Raw genomic sequence first — 20,350 nt, forward strand, 5'->3', positions numbered from 1 at the left:
ACATGATAACTTTCTTCAAAAGATTGGTGAGAGGTCGTTCTCTCTCTTCTCCTTGAATTTACTTGTTTTCTAGCCCTCAACTCTGGAGACATACCAGTAGGTAAGATAATGTTTTTTTTTGTTTTGTTTTGTTTTGTTTTGTTTTGTTTTGTTTTGTTTTTTAAAGAAGAAAACAGTTTGATGACTTTCATCAAGGGGTGGGATTAGCTAGGTATGCCCTTGGCTGATAGTGTCCTCCATGGGAAATGCAGTTCGTCTGCAGCAAATGTTCAGATATAAACAGGCTGCATATGAATCAGTGCCAGAGGGAGGAGAGCAGTCCCTCCTGGCCAGCTGGGCCTTCTGGGTCAAACCTGAGCTCACCTGAGTGGGTGGCTCCATCAGCTCCACCACCTCTCCCTCCAGGAGGGCTGCTTAGGCAGAGACAAGAGCAGGCTAAGGGATGGGTAGGATTTGATGCAACTAGTGATACCAGCAGCCCAAGCTGACTTATTACTTCAGAGTCTATAATTTCTAAATTGGCTCATCTGTGCTCTAGTCCACTATTCTGTATTATATGGATATCCTTTTATTGCATGTACTGTGGAAAGAAACTGATTTTTGTCTTTTGTGGACTATAAAATTTTAACAACTTAGCCTTAATTCCAGAATTCTCCTAGTTCTTTCTGAATGGAAAGTAGCTTCCCTATGTTTCATTTGCCCTGTTTTGCTTTTGTGAGGTTCACATTCACTATTTATTAATACTTGGCTTGTAGACATCAGGGTTTAGGAAGCATGTCCACCTCTTGCTCCCAGGTAGCTCCTCATCCATGGATTGACACTGCTGTTCCTTCTACATGATGTCTTCTTTATGACATTGTTTTGATTATCAAAGTCTTACTGTAAGTTCCTTGATCTTTAGAAAAGTTATCCCAGCAGTGATAGCCACCATCGTTTTCTTTCTTCAAGGGACATTGTAAGGATAAGTAAGGGACCTGTGTGTGGGATGTTTTGAGCTTAGTAGAAGGGAGAAGCCATTAGATTCAAAGGTATTACTATTATTTGGTTTCATACTGTTACCATATGATCAAGAATACATTAATTTTGGAAATGGTGATAATTTCACGTTTGAATTTCTATTCCTATCTACTCAGCATAATTGGCTTTGGCCTGAACCTTACACTTACTTAACTCATTTTATAGATTAAAAGCAAATAAAGGGAAATTTTCAGAAATGTTTTTACTATAGTTTTCATTGGCTGTTTTTTAATTCTAAAAATAAATAGGTCTTTTAAAGGAGTTGATTAAAAAGGTTCATTTTCTGGGAATGTTATGCATCTGCAATAAATAATAATATTGTAGCAGTTGGCTGCCTCCACTTTTATACAAAATAAATAAATACATTTGGTGACATACATTTGAGGAGTGTGATTCTTATAATTTTCATGGAAATAAGGAATAACTTTACAGAGATTTCACCATCTGCTAGTCACCAAAAAAAACAAAAAACAAAACAACAAAAAAACTCCAAAACAAACCAACACAGCTCATAACATGAGGCTTTTACTGAGTCTAATGTATGTATCAGCATGCCAGGAATCAGAATTCTCTACAACTTTAGTCAGCCATTCCCCAGGGAAGCTGACCTGACTTTTCAGCATGTCAAGGGAAAGGTTCCTTTGCTTCTAAAGCAAATGGCATGATCTTTACATTGCTTGAATGACAGAGGAGGGAAGAGAACTGACTTTTAATAGTGAGAGATCAAGAGAAAGGCACTCTCTGGAGTTGTAAGTACCTGCACAGATTTCACTGGTAATTAGTGGAGTGGTGGACTCACTGTTGAGAAGATACTGTCTTTATGAGTTAAAACATTTAGCGTTGGTAGAAGAGATAAGAGTTCAGACGTTTAGAGAAAGATGGGGGGTGGCAAGTCCAGACTTTCTCTACAATGACATTTGCTTTAAGCAGGTGACATTTTAGCTTCCAAGGCCTGACAAGACAGGTGGGGGTTGTGGTTCTAGTGAAGGAGGTGGAGTCAGATGGGTCACCATTAGGAAGTATTGAATGCTCAGTAGAAGCAACAGAGCTGCCTTCCAAAGAAGGAGAAGAAAAACCAAAGGGAAGGCACTGAAGAAGTATTGGCTCTTCTTTTGGGTTTCTTTTGTGCTCTTCTGGAGGAGGTGGGGATGATTGTCATTTTTTGGTCCTTCTGGTTTCATCTAGTGGCATGGAGGTTACTGCATGGCACAAGCATCATGGCAGTGCTATAAAAGATGGCAAGTGCATTTCTATTAGCAGGCTGTGTGTAGGTGATCCTGAGGGTGTTCAGTCCTTGAGAAGGCATAGGCGGGGTGTGCAAGCCGAACCTCATTAGGGAATGTTAGCCAGCCCAGATGTGCATCTTGAAGTGCTTTTGGTTATCTTTAAATGGATTGTGGAATAGGCAGATTTAGTTAAAGAGGAGCAGCTTGCCTCTCACCTCCAGCTTCTTCATATTTTGAAGTGATTCTTACTCCCTGACCCTGAATGCAGCAAGTCTGATAGCTGCCTGATTGACTATGGCTTTTAGCCTAATGCTAAACATCTAAACCAGGTTGCAAAGTAGATAGAGTTTATAAATTTGTTTTCATTGCTATATTGTATGCTGTCCCTCCCTTTTTTGTTATACCTCCTATTTGGACCCCCTTTGGGCCCCTATGTCCTCTGCCCTTTCCTCTTGGAAACTCATGCACACCCAGATACCAAGGGCTGATTGGGTTAAAGTGTTTCCTCTTCTTGTGGTGTCTACATTTTTTACAGGGGTGAAGACATCTTAAACCAGAGGAATGACTCTCTAGTTGTGGAATTTCAGTCTTCCACCAGCAGATGCAGGAGGTATTATTTTGGGCATGGGGGCGTCTTAGGAGCCCTGAAATCATTCTAAATGACCACCTGCCTGCCCCATGTCACATAAGGCCACTTCATGCATCACACCAGTCTCATGCGTGTGGTTGATTTGACTTGTCCTGAGGGCAGTGAGCATGTTTGTGGAAGTCTCTGTGCATGGAGTTCTGCACAGTCGGTGCTTCACAGATGTCTGGACATGCTGGAGAGGGGAAGAAGTGCAGTGCATGCAATGCAAGCTTGTATTTCTGACTGCAAATGCTGGTATTGGTCCCAAAGTTAGCAAGTTCATAGTAAAACTCGGATTCACTTCGTGGTTAAAGCTTACTTCATCTCCATCCACAGCATGGGTCAGTCTCCATTTGAAATCCATGGAATGTTTGTGAAAGCTGGGGTTTCATATTGCAAACATCCACAAGCAGGGCAGGACAATCACAGCCTCTTATTTGAACTGGAAGCTTGGTTCTGTGAATAAGAGTGTCATTTTCATCTTACACTAGTCACTATGACCATAGCTTCCCAGAGAGTTCTTAGTGATGGCTATGTTGGAGCAGTGAGCCTCTCAGTTGGTAAGGCTGTGGCTGCAGCCTCCGTTAATGTGAAGGTCACTGGTTAGACTCCCCAATCTAATAACTTTGGGTAACATGCTAAAGATGAATTAAAATGCTAATAGGTGACATGTTCTGGGTATTTTAACATTCCCTAATCTTAAATTTAAATGGAATGCCTTAGGTGTTCTCACAGCCTTGCTGGAAGCATATTCAGCATTGCCCCTTAGCAATTTAAAGTATATTCTGTTCACCTGGGCATAGCTAGAAGGATAAGCAGTATTTATTTTATGATCATTTTATTTGTGTCCTCTACAGCCACATGACACAATATCCTCTCTTATACTCAAGATAGCAATTTGGCTAAAACAAAACAAGACAAAACAGAATCTCTCTCTTTTCATATGTTTCTGTAAATTCATGGATTCTTTCATTATTAACAACATTTAAAAGCAATACATTGGAGTTTGGGCACCTAAAGCTATTCTAAGGCCATTTTGTGCATTATCTTCACATTGAAACCTTACCACGCCATGAAGAATCCCTGTTTTATAATGAAGACACTGGAGTGAGAGAGTTTGTGTGGCTCTTCCATCATCGAGTCGCTGGTTATGGGAGAACCGGTTAGTAGGTAGTTGTCCTGGCTCCCAGCTCAGGCATCTGAGTATTAGACCAAGTGGGAGCTCAAAGGAAAACAAGGTCAGTTAAACCAAATGCTTCAGCTAGGAAATGAAGACAGTGCACATTCTGAGGGACATGTCAGTTCTCCACTGAGGCCAGATTTCTTTATATACTGAGCTGAAAAAAAAAAACAAGTGTATTTCCTTCCTTCAGTAAATGGGTCACTTCCTTATTATTAGTTGAATTAGCCTCTCTATTTTCTCCTTATGAGGGGGAAGGAACACTATTTCTCCCTTAGTCCTCCCAGTTATCTGGTGTCTGGTCACTTCATAATTGTATTTTGGGAGAATAGATATTAATTTTCTTTAACAAAAAAGGCTGAGATCCTTGATGACACACCATAATTCAATTTCCGTTCTCTCCCTGCGTTGCCTGCACCCCTTCCTCCTGGCACATTTTTCATAGTTAGGAGGAGTGATAGTGTCAAATATATCAGAAGGAAGAATTGATTCAGTAGTAGTTTGACGACTTGACTGATTAACAGAGATCAGAAGAAGGCTCATAACTGTGAAAACCATTGCAGCATGGAGTTTTAACAGCTCTTTAGGGAGCTAGTTAATGAAAGAATCACTACAGAAACACAGCCTTACCAAAAAAAAAAAAAAAAAAAAGGAAAAGGAAAAGAAAGACAAGAACAGGAGCATTCCCATAGAACATTCAGAGGCTATGTCATAAGAGGAAATATGCTCGTAATTTCTATTTACACATCACTGTAATTACTGTCTGCTTTAAGATTACTTTCAGTCTTCTCCTGTCAAAGCTGCTTAGATATTTCCTGTCTTAGATATCAGGCAGAGAGGACTAGTACTAGTTGGAACTTGCCCTAAGGATTTTTTATTTTTACCCCTGAAGAATGTAATTATCAGACACCCAAGCTCCTACTGCTGGGTGTCTAATCTGATCCTTGTTCTCCTTGTCACGGCCGTCTATCCATGAACCAGACTTTTGCACTCAGGGGAATGTTCCACAGGGTTTTAGCCTTTAACTTTTTCCTGTGTGGTTGTTCTCTTTTCTTTCTCCTGATGCAGCGTCTATGAACCAGATAGAAATGTGTTACGAAGGAAGGAACGAGAGAGAAGAAATCAGGAAACACAGCAGGATGATGGCACATTTAATTCGAGTTACTCCCTCTTCAGTGAACCTTATAAGGTAGATGATTTTCAATTCATCTTCTCCCCGACTTGTACCTCTACCCCTGTGATGGCAGTCTCTCCTCGAAGAGTTGACCAACCAAACTCCAGCTTGTTTTCTGCCTGTTCAGCCCAAGAAGACAGCTCTGCCTCTCAGAATGATGTCTTTTCCCACAAATCTTGGTGTCTAGTTCACATGACTTGACTGCCTGTTTCCTCAGTAAAATGTAACTTTTGCGTAATGGTGAGAGCTGCTTGCTGTGAATTTTATCAATAGTATGGATTTCATTTCTGCATTGATTTTCAAAGTTAATGCCACTTGTAATGTTTTTCCTTCTAAGCTATAGGAAATAAAAAGAGTTTGGGTAACATATTTGCCACACATAGGTTATGCTGTGATCAGGCTACCTGATAAGATAATGAGAAAAAAAAATGGCTGGATTGTTTCTCATTTACACCAAAAGTCAGAGATACAAACTCTGCCAAAATGAAAGGTCTTCCAAGATTTCACTAATATCTGAGGCCTGCACGGAACTGTGGATAGTTGGCCTCTTGCACATTTAGCCCGTGTTCATTTTTAAGCTTTATGCTGACTTCTTTTGCCTGTCACTCTGGGTTTCTGACAAGAATATGATATATTTAGAAATTGGCAGCAGAACAATTTGAGCCCAATTTGAATTTTCAAGAAAAGTTTCTAAGGGACTCTAAAAAAGCAAAGAAAACCCAATCCTGGAAAGCCTTAATCCTGATTTCCATTGCTGCATCATACCACCAAGGATAGATTCCCTTTTGGTGTAGTCTAAGGCTCTTAGTGGCTTCCTGGTTCTGGAGCCATGCAGCGTAGATGGATTTCTGAGACAACGATTTTGATTTCACCTCCCAGCTCTTATTCTGGATGTGACAGCCCTGACTCTAGGAGCCATCAAGGCACCTCTCCATTGTTTCCTGTATTTCCCTTGTCTCTAACAACAAGGTGCTTACTGTGTTTTTCTTTCTCCAGACTAACAAGGGGGATGAGCTCTCCAACCGGATCCAGAATACTTTAGGCAATTACGATGAAATGAAAGACTTTTTAACTGACCGATCTAATCAGAGTCATCTTGTTGGCGTTCCCAAACCTGGGGTTCCTCAGGCTCCTGTGAACAAGATCGATGAACATTTTGCTGCAGATTCAAGAGCCCAGGCCCAGCCCTCATCTGTCTGTAGCACTGCTTCTTCCACACCAGCAGCTGTCCCCGTGCAGCAGAGTAAGAGAGGCACCATGGGCTGGCAGAAGGCCGGGCATCCGCCATCAGATGGCCAACAGAGAGCAAGTAAGCACGGACACAGGTTGCTTGATTTGAACCGCTCTGCTAACCCAAAGAACCATAATAAAAAACCTAACCAGTCTGTGTTGAGCCCCTCATCCTCATCTTCCTCTTCTTCTTCTTCTTCCAACTCAGCACAACAAGGCTCTCTCAGGACCTTGCTTGGAGATGGTGTTGGCAGACAGCAGCCACGAGCCAAACAAGTGTGCAATGTAGAGGTGGGTCTTCAGACCCAGGAAAGGCCACCTGCTATGGCAGCCAAGCATAGCAGCAGCGGACACTGTGTTCAGAACTTTCCTCCATCGCTGGCTTCAAAACCCAGCCTGGTCCAGCAGAAACCAACTGCATATGTGCGGCCGATGGATGGCCAAGATCAAGCTCCTGACGAGTCTCCAAAGCTTAAGTCGTCCACAGAAACGGGTGTGCACTGCACCTCATACAGGGGAGTCCCGGCCACCAAGCCAGAGTCTGCCAGAGCCAAGGCCAAACTTTCCAAGTTAAGCATCCCCAAACAAGGAGAGGTGAGTCTCTATTCAATGCCACCTACCATCTGAGTCATTCTCAGTGATAACTTGATACAAATTTACTTACCATGTTTATTTTCAGTGTGTGAACGATTCATGTGGTAGGATTTGTAGCAATTGCTAAAGCAGAATGTACAGATAAACAATGATTTCTTAAAATCTCAGATTGATTATCACCCATTTTTTTTTTTTAAGTTCCAACATAATGCAGTTACATGTCTATGTTCGTTCCGGAGAGAATGTTTCCTTCAGTATAGGTCAAGGGTTTTGTGTGTGTGTGTGTGTGTGAATGAGTTGGTGTTGACGTGAAATAGTAGAAATAAAAGTATTGTAAAGGCCATATATAAAGAGGTTAATTTTTATGTGAAAGAGTTCAGAAGTTCAATATTTTTGTCAGTTTTGAAATATTCCAGGACAAACTTTACAAAGTAAACCTCAATGATTTTTAAGGTAATTATTAAATGACTCAATATTGAATATGGTGAATATTCGAGTGTATTGTATGTCCCATCTATATTATAAACTTAAAATCCAGATTAATTGATGTTAATCAAGTAAGAACTTTTCTTGCCCTGTAAAAATGATCTTCGGTTGTATGAAGTGTGTGAAATCAGATTCAGATTCTTCTGATTTGCCTCTTGAATTTAATCTGAGGTATTTATTTATTGCATTACAAAATGTGTAGGCCAGATGTATGGAATATTAGAATTCATAAAGCAAATCTCATAATCACAGAGGTAGCAAAGAGTCTAGTCTACTTGAACAGTAAATCTGGATGGAAAATGAAGTCTTGGTTTAGAGAAACACATTTCATACTATATTCCAAATTGATGACAGTTGTCAAAAGCATAGGAAAAAGTATGCATGCACATTTTTTTTTGTTTTGTTGTGATGTGGTATATTAAGTAACATGAAATGTGAATTCTAGAACATTGGACTTAGGAAATATTCAGGGTTTTTTTTTCTTTTTGACATTTGTTTTTAAAGATGGAGTAACACTGTAGCTAGCATATTCTTTGTATCTTAATTTGATTTAATGACCAACTAACACACAAATGATTTGATGTTTCTTGTGGGGAGTCTGACAAGGCTGAACTTAATAATTTCTGAGCTGAGCTCTTACCTCAGCACAGTGCACCAACTGGGAGATCAACATATTGCCCTTAGAGAAGATACATCCAAGATGTTTACGCAGGTTCTAATGAGGAAATTAAGTGACATTCACTTTTGATTATTCATTTATGATGGATCCCATAAGTATTCTCAGGAATTAATTGGAGCAACATATAACTTCTGCAAGCATTCATGTTTTTAAAAATTTGCAGGAAACACGTATTAATATTACCTTATAAAACTGAATTTATCAAGTCCTTTGATTTGTGTTATCATCATCCAGTGACCTGGCAAATAAAACATGGCTTATCCTTGAACAGAGGTGACTGTAATCCCCAGGAATCCTTTATAATTTTAATCCCAATTGATTCCTTGTTAAAATGATTTTTATGTGCCAAAGAAACTTCAAATTTGTTAGTAATTTATTTATTTACTTTGTCACCCAATGAGCTGATAAAGCCTGGTTAAAAGCCAGTTTTTCATAGCCAGTACAGCCTTATGTAGATAACTGTACAGTTTTCATTAGGCTTTTGGGTATGCCATTAATAACGTGGACACTTTCAGGACGCCCTTTCAAGACCCCAGATTGGGAATGACACATTGTACTATGGTTCAGTAATCACAGAAAGAGGGAAATGCCTGAGATAGAAAGTCATACCGAGAAAAATTAGAGCTTTTATACAGGAAGTGTTTCATTTCCCCCATGTAATGACATTGAGCCTGTGAGCTTGCTCCCTTCCTAACATTTTATACTGAATAGTTTAAAGAGGCCAATCATGCATTGATAGAAAAGAGGGAAGAAGTGTTGTTTGCAGAACAAAATTTTAATTGGTGGATTTGTTTTTTTTTTTGTTTTTGTTTTGGGTTTTTTGTTTTTGGTAGGGAAGATAGTACAGTCTTTACATTAGCAAAAAATTCCATATTATGGAAAATATGATAATTTGAATCATGCAACACACACTGTGTTATAATAAGTTCATTATAATAGATTCTTTCCCAGTTAGCAGCAGGGTAGTATCTATCAGTTATATTTCCCATCCTTCAAAAAAAAAAAGAGTTTTTTTTTTGTTTGTTTGTTTTACAGTACTCCAAGAAATTAAAAAATACCTTTTTGCAGGTATATCATTCAGTATTTATAGGGCATCCCTATAAAATCCACAATCATAGCATAGGAACTAAATTTTATTGGCTAATTAAATGTTATTTTTGAGGGAATTTTTGTTTTTATTTTTCAGAGAGACTAAAACAAACGTGGCAAACGAGAAATATTAATGCCTGTTTTTTTTTTTACACAGTACCTAGGTGAAAATGTCCTCTTGATTAGTACTAATATTAATTCCCAGTGAGGTAGGGAATGCGTTTTTTTAGGGAAATCTACAGAGGTAATGACCTGATGGGAACTTTTGCATGACTTGACTCTAGTTTCCTAGGACGTTAGCTGTACAGCAAAACTTAACGCCAATGTGAGGGATTTGGGGGTGTAAAGGAAGTGTTAGGTAAAAATGACGTAAAGACAAAGGAGATACAAATATAGCCATATGGCATTGTGTAGCTATAGTCCTCATAAGAAATCAAATCAATGACTAGGTGTAATGTGATATGCAAAATTAAAAAAAAAATCTACGATATGAACTCTGCCTGCAAGAAATTTACATGAATTGAATAAATTAGACTCTAGCCCTTAGCTTTTAATTTGCAGTTTCTCTCACACACAGTCCAAACTAAATTTAAAATTTGCCTTTTAGTCCTAGAAAATTTCCTCACCTTCATAATCCTTGTAGTAGAAAAATATTGTTGTTTTAAAAAATTGAGAATTTGTGGATCTCTTTCGCCTGATTTTATACTTCATAAATTCTTCATTTTTTTTTCTTACAACATCTGCACTCTATCTGCTGCCCTGGCAAATTATTTGTTATAATTCTTTAGTCTTCAATAATAGGTAATTAGTGTGGAAAAATTCAGTGCAATTTGATGTGGAAGTTAAAGACCTCAAGGGAGTTCTTTAACTGATACACCTGTCTCTTGGCTGGTTTTTCCCTGCTCAGTTTTGTGTTTAATGAAAAACATATTTTTGTTGTTATAGCTGAGTTTTTTATTCTTGATGCCATCCCTTATTAAGTGAGCCTTCCCTGGAGTGCCACTGGGAAAGGAGACTAGTGTTAGATGAGAGACAGGGACATAAGAAGGACTGCAGCATGCATTCTAGAACATTCTAGAGTAGGGCACAGTAAATCTTATTTCCAGTTGAAGCAAATTATTTTTTGTTTCACATACACACACAAAATAAATGTTTTGCCCTTCACATGTAATTCAAGATCCAGACACGGGGGGCTGTTAACCTAGTGGGGCAGATACAAGTTTTGTGGGACCTAAAGTATATACCATCTTGAGGATTTTCTTCAGGAAAAAAGGACTAGAAAATTATATTTGAGGGATCCCTGGGTGGCGCAGCGGTTTGGCGCATGCCTTTGGCCCAGGGCGCGATCCTGGAGACCCGGGATCGAATCCCACATCAGGCTCCCGGTGCATGGAGCCTGCTTCTCCCTCCGCCTATGTCTCTGCCTCTCTCTCTCTCTCTCTCTCTCTCTGTGACTATCATAAAAAAAAAATTAAAAAAAATTATATTTGAAATTCTTACCAAAAAAATGTATTAACTCATTGCTAGAACCCCTCCTGGGGCCTTGGAGGAATCTTTGCTTAAGAGGTCTTGAAGATTATGCATCATTAGCTTCATGCTGTACCTATCTTTGGCTCATGGAATAATAAGAAATTATTAAAATGATAATTTTAGATTTGAAGAGAGTGCTTTATATGGCCTCAAACTTTATAGAATTTAAAAATACACATGTATGTGCTAGGTGATATAGAAAAGCAGAAATGGGACAATCCTATAAAAAAGCTTAATATGCAGTGCTGTTGAGACAAAATATGGGAATATGGGTCTCATGGGCCATGAAATCAGTTTGTTTGGCAAGTTTCAGCTTCAGTGGTATTCCAAGACATATACATTTTAGTTTCTGTTATTAATTTAATAAGTAGCAGTGATTTAAGACTTACAGAGGGGCTCTGATGGCCGAGAATAGAACATATCTGAAAATCCAGGGAAGGAAGGAAGGAAAGCAAAGCCTGCTGCTCTCAGCTTAGTCAGTGATAAGTGAAGAGACACTTAAATTTGAATATCAATTAATAGACTGTAGTATGTATACTAGGAGTTTTTGTAGTGGTTGATAATTCATCTGCAAGAACAGAGAGACCATTTTTGGTTGGTCAGAATTTTATTTGTTAAAATAAGCAATTAAGTAGTTTAAGATGGGGATGCCTGGGTGGCTCAGTGGTTGAGCGTCTGCCTTCAGATCAGGCCGTGATCCCAGTGTCCCAGGATCAAGTCCCACATCAGGCTCCCTGCATGGAGCCTGCTTCTCCCTCTGCCCGTGTCTCTGTCTTTCTCTCTCTCTCTCTCTGTGTCTCTCATGAATAAATAAATAAAATATTTTTAAAAAATAGTTTAAGATGTATTGATTAATTAGCATTTTCACAATGGGCATTTTAAAATCACCATTTATATATAAATAAGAGCAGAAAGATAAAGCACCATGATTCCACAAAATAGCTTCCTAGAAAAGCAATTAACTGATTTTTTTTCCTAAGTTCATAGAAGATAAATGATGTAGGCTTCCTATTTCCTGTCACTGTTGGTTACCTTTGTATGAAAATGGATTTCTTCCAAATTAAAGTCGGCACCAGCCTGTCGGACGAGAAAGGCATCTGCAGAGCAATGTGTACATTACATATTCATGCCAGTCTAAATTTCTTAATTACATTTGAGATGTATAATGTTTTCAAATGACAGTATGCTATCTGATTGCTCATTGATGAAATGAGGGTGCGTGGCCAGGCTGGAGACTCAGTTTCCCTGTCTGTTGTGGTTTTATCCTCCCCATCACCACAACCTCCATCCTCCGTCACTCACTGCAGCATAAGGTTGCATCCTGTGGGACAGTGGGGCTTAATAACAGCATAGCTGATTACACCCAGTGTGTTCTCTCAGTGGGAACACAGACAACTTGTAGCACTTGGACTTAGAAGAGTGAAGAGCCACAACTTTGATCTTAGATACTAGATGAAAGCACTCATTTCTCATCTTATAGATGGGTCACTCTGAAGGTCATAATGAAGGCTGGCAAGTGGAAATGTTTCCATACTTTCTGGTATTTTTATGTTCAGCTAGCGAGGCCCTAAAAGGTAAAAGCACTTAGCCAGTTTAAAATAACTTCAGCTTCTATAACTCTTTATTGAAAACTTTGAAGAAAGCATATTAAAATGTGCCTCGTGTAAAGGTGCTGATGTCCTTTGCCGTCGTCCCCTTTCCTCTCTGGGCTCCTTTAGGTTCATATTATAAAACCACATTTTCTAGCCATAAGATAGGAGACTACTCCCAGTGACGGAGGCGTTGAGAGTGAGACCCAGGGGAGGCTATTAGAAAGCCCACTTTACTTTCCCCGTATATTTTCTCAGTTCTCATAAAGTTTCCTCTCCCAGACAGCATCTGGACAGATTACGGGGCTGTTTGCCCTTAAACCGCAACCTTATATGTGTTGACTCCAAACCTGGGACTAATCAAGAGCCTGAGCTCTCTGTATTTGGAGTCCCTTGAAGAGATGGGTGTGTGATCCAACAATCTCTTCCACCCTGGAAAACGTATCAGTGTACAGCCCAATGACAAAAGCCTCTTCTCTTGTATTTCATTCATTCTTGGTTGGAAATCCCATGCAAGCTTTCAGATGTACAGGGATACACAGTGGAATGATGATGGCTCTGCCAGGCATAGGTTCAAATCCTGGCTCTGCCACTTAGCCATGTGGCCAAGAGCAAGTAGTTTAATGTCTCCGAGCCTCAGGTTTCTTATGAGTGGAGAAAATGATAATATCTACATTGCAGAGTTACTGGAAAGAGGAGTTGATCGATGAGTTGAAGAATGTCATGTGCTTAACGCAGTGACAATATAGTAAGCATTCAGTAAATATTGGCTATGTTACTCTTATTAGAAATACCGCTGAAATGACAAAAGCAAACAAGATCTAGAAGTGAGGGTATTATTGGAAGTGGTTGTGTGTGTGCATGTGAGTGAACTAGAGAGAGAGAATGGCAGAGATATGAGGTGGGAAGAAAAAGGAAAATGAAATCCTGAAAGTTCTTTTGTGTTTATTTGTTGGAAATAATGGAAATCTTGAAGACTGAGATTATCCTGGATTAATATAGCAAAGCCTGAGTGACATGATTCTCCCTAATTTAATGCTTAGCCCCCTCCTGAGATTTTATTGCCAAGCCTGGGATCGAATTTTCTCTCTCCTTCTGTGTATTTGGCTTTCCTGAACTATTACCTGTAGTAGAACTTATCACACTTGAGCTTTATTTCCAGTTAAATGAAATATAAAATCAACAAGATATGGGCTGAAGAAAAGTCTTAAAATTTTCAGGTAGTATTTAGAATGACTCATTGAAATCGATCTTTTTAAAGCTACAAAGTATTAAATAGCATGTTTAATTGGGCCGATCAGGAGAATCACTTATCCACATGATTAACCAGCATTAGCAATGCCTTTATAGTAGAGGAGAGTGCAGTTTCCCTGCTGCTAGTCACACGTTCCATTCTGTAGCTGCATGTGTGACAAGCAGCCTGTGGTCACCCCCAGAACATAGCAGTTTTCTATTTTGGCCAAAGGTCAGGCTTTAGGATCAAAAGACACTTTCAGGAGCAATACTGACTGGGACCCATCTCTGCAGTAATTGGCCTGGTTTTAGAACCGAATGAGGAGTGTGGTTTCTTGAGCTAGATTGTCTGACTTCAACTCCCAGTCTGTTGGCTAGCCAGATGACCTTGTGTCTCAGTGGCTTTACCTGCAACATGGAATCATGACTGTACCTTTATTAGTATGCCAGGGCTGCCATAACAAAGGACCACAAATTGGTTGGCTTAGAACAAAGAAATTGTCTCACAGTTCTGGAGGCCGGAACGCTAAAATCATGGAGTTGATAGGGTTGATTTCTTCTGAGGGCTGTGAGAGAGAATCTGCTCTAGCCCTCCTTCCCTGGCTCAAAGATAGCTGTCTACTCTTTGTGTCTTTACGTTGTTTTCCCTCTACATGTATGTCTATCTAAATTTCTCCTTTTTTGTAAGGACATCAGTCATATTGGATTAGGGCCACCCTAATGACCTTGTTGTTAACTTGATTACCTCTGTAAAGTCCCTATCTCTATCTCAAATTTAAAATTGTGAGGGACACAATTCAATATAACGGTACTTGATAGCATTTGATAGTCTTTTTATGACTACTTAGTAAGTTAATACTGGTACAGTGCTTAGAATAGTGTGCCTGGCACAAAGTAAGCACTTAATAAGCCACAATAATAATAATAACTCAGAATTACTATTATAATTATTTATAGTAACTCTTTACTTCACATTTACCTTCTACTGTGCTCAGCCCTAGACGGTTTGAGAGCTTTGAACCTGGAAACTGAAGTGAGGTGATGAATTTTACTAGAATATGAATGCCATAAGAACAAGGATTTTTGTTTTGCTTTTTGCTGCGTTGCTTCCTGGAGCTTTCCTAACTGTGCCTGACACATAGTTTGTGCTCAATAGGTGTTTGTTGAATTAGTTAATTCATTTAAGGATATAGGTGAAGGAAGTCACTCCCTTCCAACCACTGACCTCCTCTTCTTGGGGCCTCAGTAATTCCTGCCAAACCTTTTATGGGAAGAGAAAAGCCAAACACTTCCAACATATAATTTATAGCTGCTGTTACAAAGAGAAATGGGAACCATATTTACTGATGTATGTAAACACAACCAATGTAAAATAAACCATAGAGCTATATGTTGGCCTCAGAAACAAAAGCCAAAGCAGGCAGTGGCTCTGCAGGGATATGTGCTCTGTCTCTTTTTTCATGTTCTTCTTTGTTTGGTTTGTGTGAGCAGAAGCCCTGGCCTGGGGGTAGTGTGGACGGTGTTTTGTGTATGTGCTGCAGGCAGATGCTTCTGTTGTCTGGCCACATGATGTGAGCTGTAGCAAAAGGATGTGGGGATGAGAAGGGTGGTGAAGGGGACAAGGGACAGTGGGGAAGAGACCCCATTTTCAAACTTTCTGCCATGTGAATTAAGTTTTAATGGATTTAAAATAGCCTAGAACACATGGAGTTCTTAGAGGTACTCCTTGATTCCAGTGGGTACCGAGTCCCAGAATTGCCCTTTTTTTTCTATGTCATTTTGTGCTTCATGGGTCTTGTTTCTGTCACGATTCCTATTTCACTCCTTCATAGTAATGCATTATTTCATAATTTATGCAAACACAATCCACATATTTATCCAGAGCTCTGTTTATTTGTTGTCTTGGAGACATATCCTTCAGAAATATTGCTGGTTACAGAGCATTTGGGTCCACATAGCCAGTGGCATGCCTTTAATACACAGTAAATGTTTGACTCCTTATCTGTGTGACAGAAGGCTAAACTAGAAAATAAAAAGATGTGTACATTCAGTTTGTGATCTACATAAGCCCTGAAAACAAATATAGATCAGCCACTCTCCTACCCTCTCCCTCATTCTTGGACGTCTTGAAAATCTTACAGACAGAGCATGGGTGATGGAAGGTCTCCTCCAGACCTCCTGCAGGATGCTTGACTCCTTTCTGTGACATCCCCACTGAGGCTCTTCCTGTCTGTGTTCAGCCCCCACGGCTAAGAGGGAACTTCCTACCTCCTGGCGTAGCCTCCCCATCTTTAGACAGCCCTCACCCTTCCTTATGTTGGCCTACAAACCAACCTTTCAGCAACTTGCGCTTCTTCGCTGTAGATGTGCCCACTGGGCTTTCACATTACTGGCTATTTCATTCATGTTTGTATGTTAGTATGAATTCCTGTAGGTTAGGTTCTCTGGCCAGTCCCTCCCTCAGGGTCATGCCACCCTTTTCCAGTTGGCATCATAGTAATTTAAACATGAGCTTTCAGAGGAGCCTTTCTTGCTTCAGCACAGCCTATCTCAGCAACTCCTTTACCATTTTGAATTTTACCCTTTTATAATTTGTGATAAGTATTACAGAAAAGAGTCAAAGTGACTGGCTTCACACCTGTAAAGGAGTGCAGACAGGTTGGGAGGAGGGGGAGCAGATTGCTCCATTAAGTAGGATAGTTAAAGTAATCCTCATTAAGAAAGAGAGACTTGAGCAGGAAGTTAGGAGGAAGGTATCTGGAGAAAGGAGGAATTAGTTAGAGCAGAGTGGATAGCTAGGGCAAAGGCCCGAGTGGGAGCATCCCTCCTCACCCTGTAACATCAATGGGACAGTGTGCTGGAGGAGAATGCATGAGGTGAAGGGAAATAGGAGAGAAACCCACATCACGTAAGGCCTTTAGGCTACCACAAGGATCGGGGTGTTACTGCGAGTGAGAATAGGGAACCCTGGAGGGGTTCTGAGCACAGAGCATCATGGTCTGACTTAAGTATTACAAGAATCTGTCTGGCTGTTGTGTTGAGAATAAACTGTAAAGGGATAGACGTGGAAGCAGGAGATTACTTGGCAGATTATTTCCTTAATCTGGGGGAGAGATGACAGCAGTTGTAGGAGCTAGGTGGTAGCAAAGATGATGAGAAGGTTGGATTCTGGATATATTTTGGAGGAGAGTCAGGTAAGAATGGACTGATTGGATGACAGATGGAGAGGAATTGAAGACAGATTTTTGACTTGAGTAGCTGAAAGTTGCTTTCAACTGAAATGGGAAGTTATATATGAAGCCGATTTTTGAGGAGAAGAGCAGGAATTCATTTGAACTGACTGAGTTTGGGGTGTCTGTTAGATATCCACGTGGACACCTTAAGTAGACACACACATTGGAGCCATAAGCGTGGAATTTGGTAGAGAAAGAAATACATATCTGGGCTAGAAGATAGAGATTTGGAAGTGGTCTGCATACCTTGATAATGCCTTGAGGCTGGATGAGGTCACTTAGGGTGTGAGTGTGGCTAAAAAAGAAGGCTAAGCCCTTATGCATTCGTACATCAAGGGATTAATGAGAAGAGAAGGTGCCAGTGAGAGAGACAGAATCAGGAGGTGGGAAGAAATCAGTGTAGTATCTAGCAAACGTGAGGAGAGAAGGTATCAAGAAGAGAAGGGAATTGTCAGTTTCATTTCTGCTGCTGATGGATTTAGTAACATGAAAGTCATCAGTTACCTCAAAGAGTGTTTTGGGGGACAAAGTCTAAGTTTAAGAGAAAATCAGGAGGAGGAATTAAAGATGTTACATATAGACCACTCTTTCTGGAATTTCTGCTGCAAAGGGCAACAGAGATTTTTGGAGTAATATGTCTTCATTATAAAAATTAGGGTAACATTAAGAACATAAATGATAAAAAAACCCACATGTAATGCTGCAGTCTGGAAATAGTCACAGTTTACATTTTGGTATAGATTCTTCTGGTATAGACCTTCTTTGTTGAATCAGGATGAAGCTATCATATATGGTTATTTTCCCAATTATTCTCCTTGCATACCATAACTGCTTTGCTATGTTACTGAACAGTCTTTGGCAATGTTCAGTGTATGATCTTTGCATTGCATTTAGTTGAGAATTTCAGTAGTTTTATCCTATGCAGATACCATAATTTGTTACATAATCCTTTTGTTGGGCATTTAAACTGTTTTCAATTTTTTTCACCATTGTAAATTATTCTGCAATGAATAGCCTTAGTAAAGGAATAAGTAAATTTGTGTAGATATCATATTTTCCAAGGAAAAATGCATAGACATCTAATTTATAATTTCAAAATGAACAAAGGTGATTATGTATAATTTTTTGTGATTTTCTTTTGTGATTTTCTTTTCATGCTCTTTACCCATTTTTCTGTTGGAGTCTTTGTATTCTTTCTTACTGAGTTATGGGTTTTTAAAATTAAGGAAATGAACCTTTTCTAAATAAATTATAAGCAATTCTCCCAGCTTCTTGATTAACCTTTGTTTATAATGTAGAAATTAAATTTTGTATCTTTCTTCTTTTTGATCTCTTCTTTTGTAATTATGGCTAAAAAGGCTATTTCCATAGATATGTTAAAGAGTTAAATCTGATGTGTAAAACCATAAAGGAAACTAGATGAAAAGTTAGCCATCTGGAATTTATTTTAATATAAGGTAAGCCTTTACTTACTTGTTTATTTTTCCCTACAGTCATATTCCAGCCTAAGCGATGACTCAGTCCATCTTTTCTTTATAGTTCAGTATGAAAGAAAGATAAATACTCCATCTTTATGGAATTGTGATGTAGCTGTGGGTAGGGATCCTACAATGTAATTTCTTGTGAGACTGAAAATCTTAATTCAAAATGCTCCAGGCTTTCTTCAAGCCTATGGCATAAGTCATGCCACTTCCACAATCTGCTCCAACCATCAAAGAATTTTCTTTCTTCTAAATTCCTATAGAGTCTGTGTGTGTTATATTACCATATATTATTATTTACTGCTTTGTTGTCTGTCTGATGTCACCAATGTATCGTAAGCACCTTGAGCTTACTCTCTACTTCTCTTTTTTTTTTTTTTAACTCTCTACTTCTCATCTGTCTTTGTACCATCTCTTAGAACTAGTACTGAATTATCTTGTCCCTGAGGTCTGGACTTTGAGTTTTTGCACCTGAAAAATAGAGACAAACATACTGTAACTGGTTTGAATGATGTTAGTTAATATCAGTGACAAAAATAAAGTCTAGAATGAAATTCAATCATAGCATATAATCTGACCCAGACTTCATCCTTATCTACTTACCAGACATCTTGCTGTTTCGTAAGCACACCATTTTCTTTCATAATTTTCTGGCTTTGCTTATGCCTGGAGTATTATTCTTTCCTAGTTTGCCTGCCCAATTCCTCCTTCAAATCTGGTTCCTCTTATAAAAAAATGATAATAATATTTGGAAATTAGAGAGTCACCACCCAGAATTGATTGTTGTTAATATATTGTCATATTTGCTTTCCATCTTGATATTTTTCTGCTTACTTACTCATTGTTTTTGTTAACATGTTACATGCTCCTTCAAATTATCTAAAAATGAAGAAAAATGAAATTTAAAAATCAACTCAAATCCCGCCATCCAGAAAAAATTCCACAAACATAAGATGAATTTCATTCAAGACAACATTGTCTCTCTTCCTTCACCTCTCTCTTTTTCTACTTTTTTTTAGTTTCACCAAATTTGAAGACACTCTTGAGCTTAAATATGTATATTCCTCAAATATGCCTATCCTGTTAAATCTTGAAAATGATTTGCTCATTTTGCTTGAACATCCTAAGTATTTATTTCTTCAAACTTCTGCGGCTTAATCAAAATGTGTCTCAGTATTGAGCATTTCCTGAAACATGGATTGGTCTTTCAGTCTTGTCAGATTAATACATTATTCCAGCTCAGAGTTTTTTTTGTATTGTTTACACACATTGTGTGCACACACACTTTTTTATTTGCCTTTAAGAAGCAAATTAAAGGAAGTAAACGTATTACTCTTGGTTGAATCATCCTTGTTTTTCTTATCTATTAGTTCCATTCTAATTGCTTTGACCTGTACCTTTTTGTTTTTTATCTGTATTCACTACTATTTTCCTAAGCCTTTCTTACATGTTGATGGTCAGGCTTTGAGACCTATTCTGTTACTTACTAGGTTGATTTTTTTTTTCATTACCTCTATCACATGATTATACAGTTTTGTTAACAAAAACTTAGGCCCCCTATTCCAAATGACTTAAGTCATTCTCTTCTAGGAATTTATAAAGTTTTAATTCTCATTTCTATTTTGGTATTGTAAGATTAGTTTATTTTTATGATTCAGGGTTTTATTTTTCATGAAAAAATTAGAATTCAAGCTTTCCCTTTGCTTTTACTATAAAATTTTGGTTCTTCCTTTTAATGGACATTTTCTGGTACCAAAATTCTCAGAGAAAGAAGCATGTCTATTAAATCTTAATTAGAACATGGTGCTGTTTCGGGCAGCCCCAGTGGTGCAGCAGTTTAACGCCTCCTGCAGCCCGGGGTGTGATCCTGGAGACCTGGGATCAAGTCCCACGTCAGGCTCCCTGCATGGAGCCTGCTTCTCCCTCTGCCTGCGTCTCTGCCTCTCTCTCTCTCTCTCTCTCTCTCTCTCTCTCTCTGAAT

General features: G+C 38.9%; 1 protein-coding gene across 4 annotated transcripts in view; it reads left to right on the forward strand.

The window, feature by feature from the left end:
* AFF3 (AF4/FMR2 family member 3) overlaps positions 1-20,350 on the forward strand; it is a 564,761-nt gene that overhangs the window by 124,479 nt on the left and 419,932 nt on the right. For 3 of the 4 annotated variants that reach the window (XM_041757149.1, XM_041757151.1, XM_041757152.1), the window contains exons 3-6: positions 2,779-2,853; positions 5,120-5,240; positions 6,222-6,534; positions 6,664-7,049. In XM_041757149.1, coding sequence (XP_041613083.1) covers positions 2,779-2,853; positions 5,120-5,240; positions 6,222-6,534; positions 6,664-7,049 — 895 coding nt within the window. The remainder of the gene's footprint in view (positions 1-2,778; positions 2,854-5,119; positions 5,241-6,221; positions 6,535-6,663; positions 7,050-20,350) is intronic. The other variant, XM_041757150.1, reaches the window with a different exon arrangement.

The sequence above is a fragment of the Vulpes lagopus genome, chromosome 5, assembly GCF_018345385.1.
Source record: "Vulpes lagopus strain Blue_001 chromosome 5, ASM1834538v1, whole genome shotgun sequence".
NCBI lineage: Eukaryota > Metazoa > Chordata > Mammalia > Carnivora > Canidae > Vulpes > Vulpes lagopus.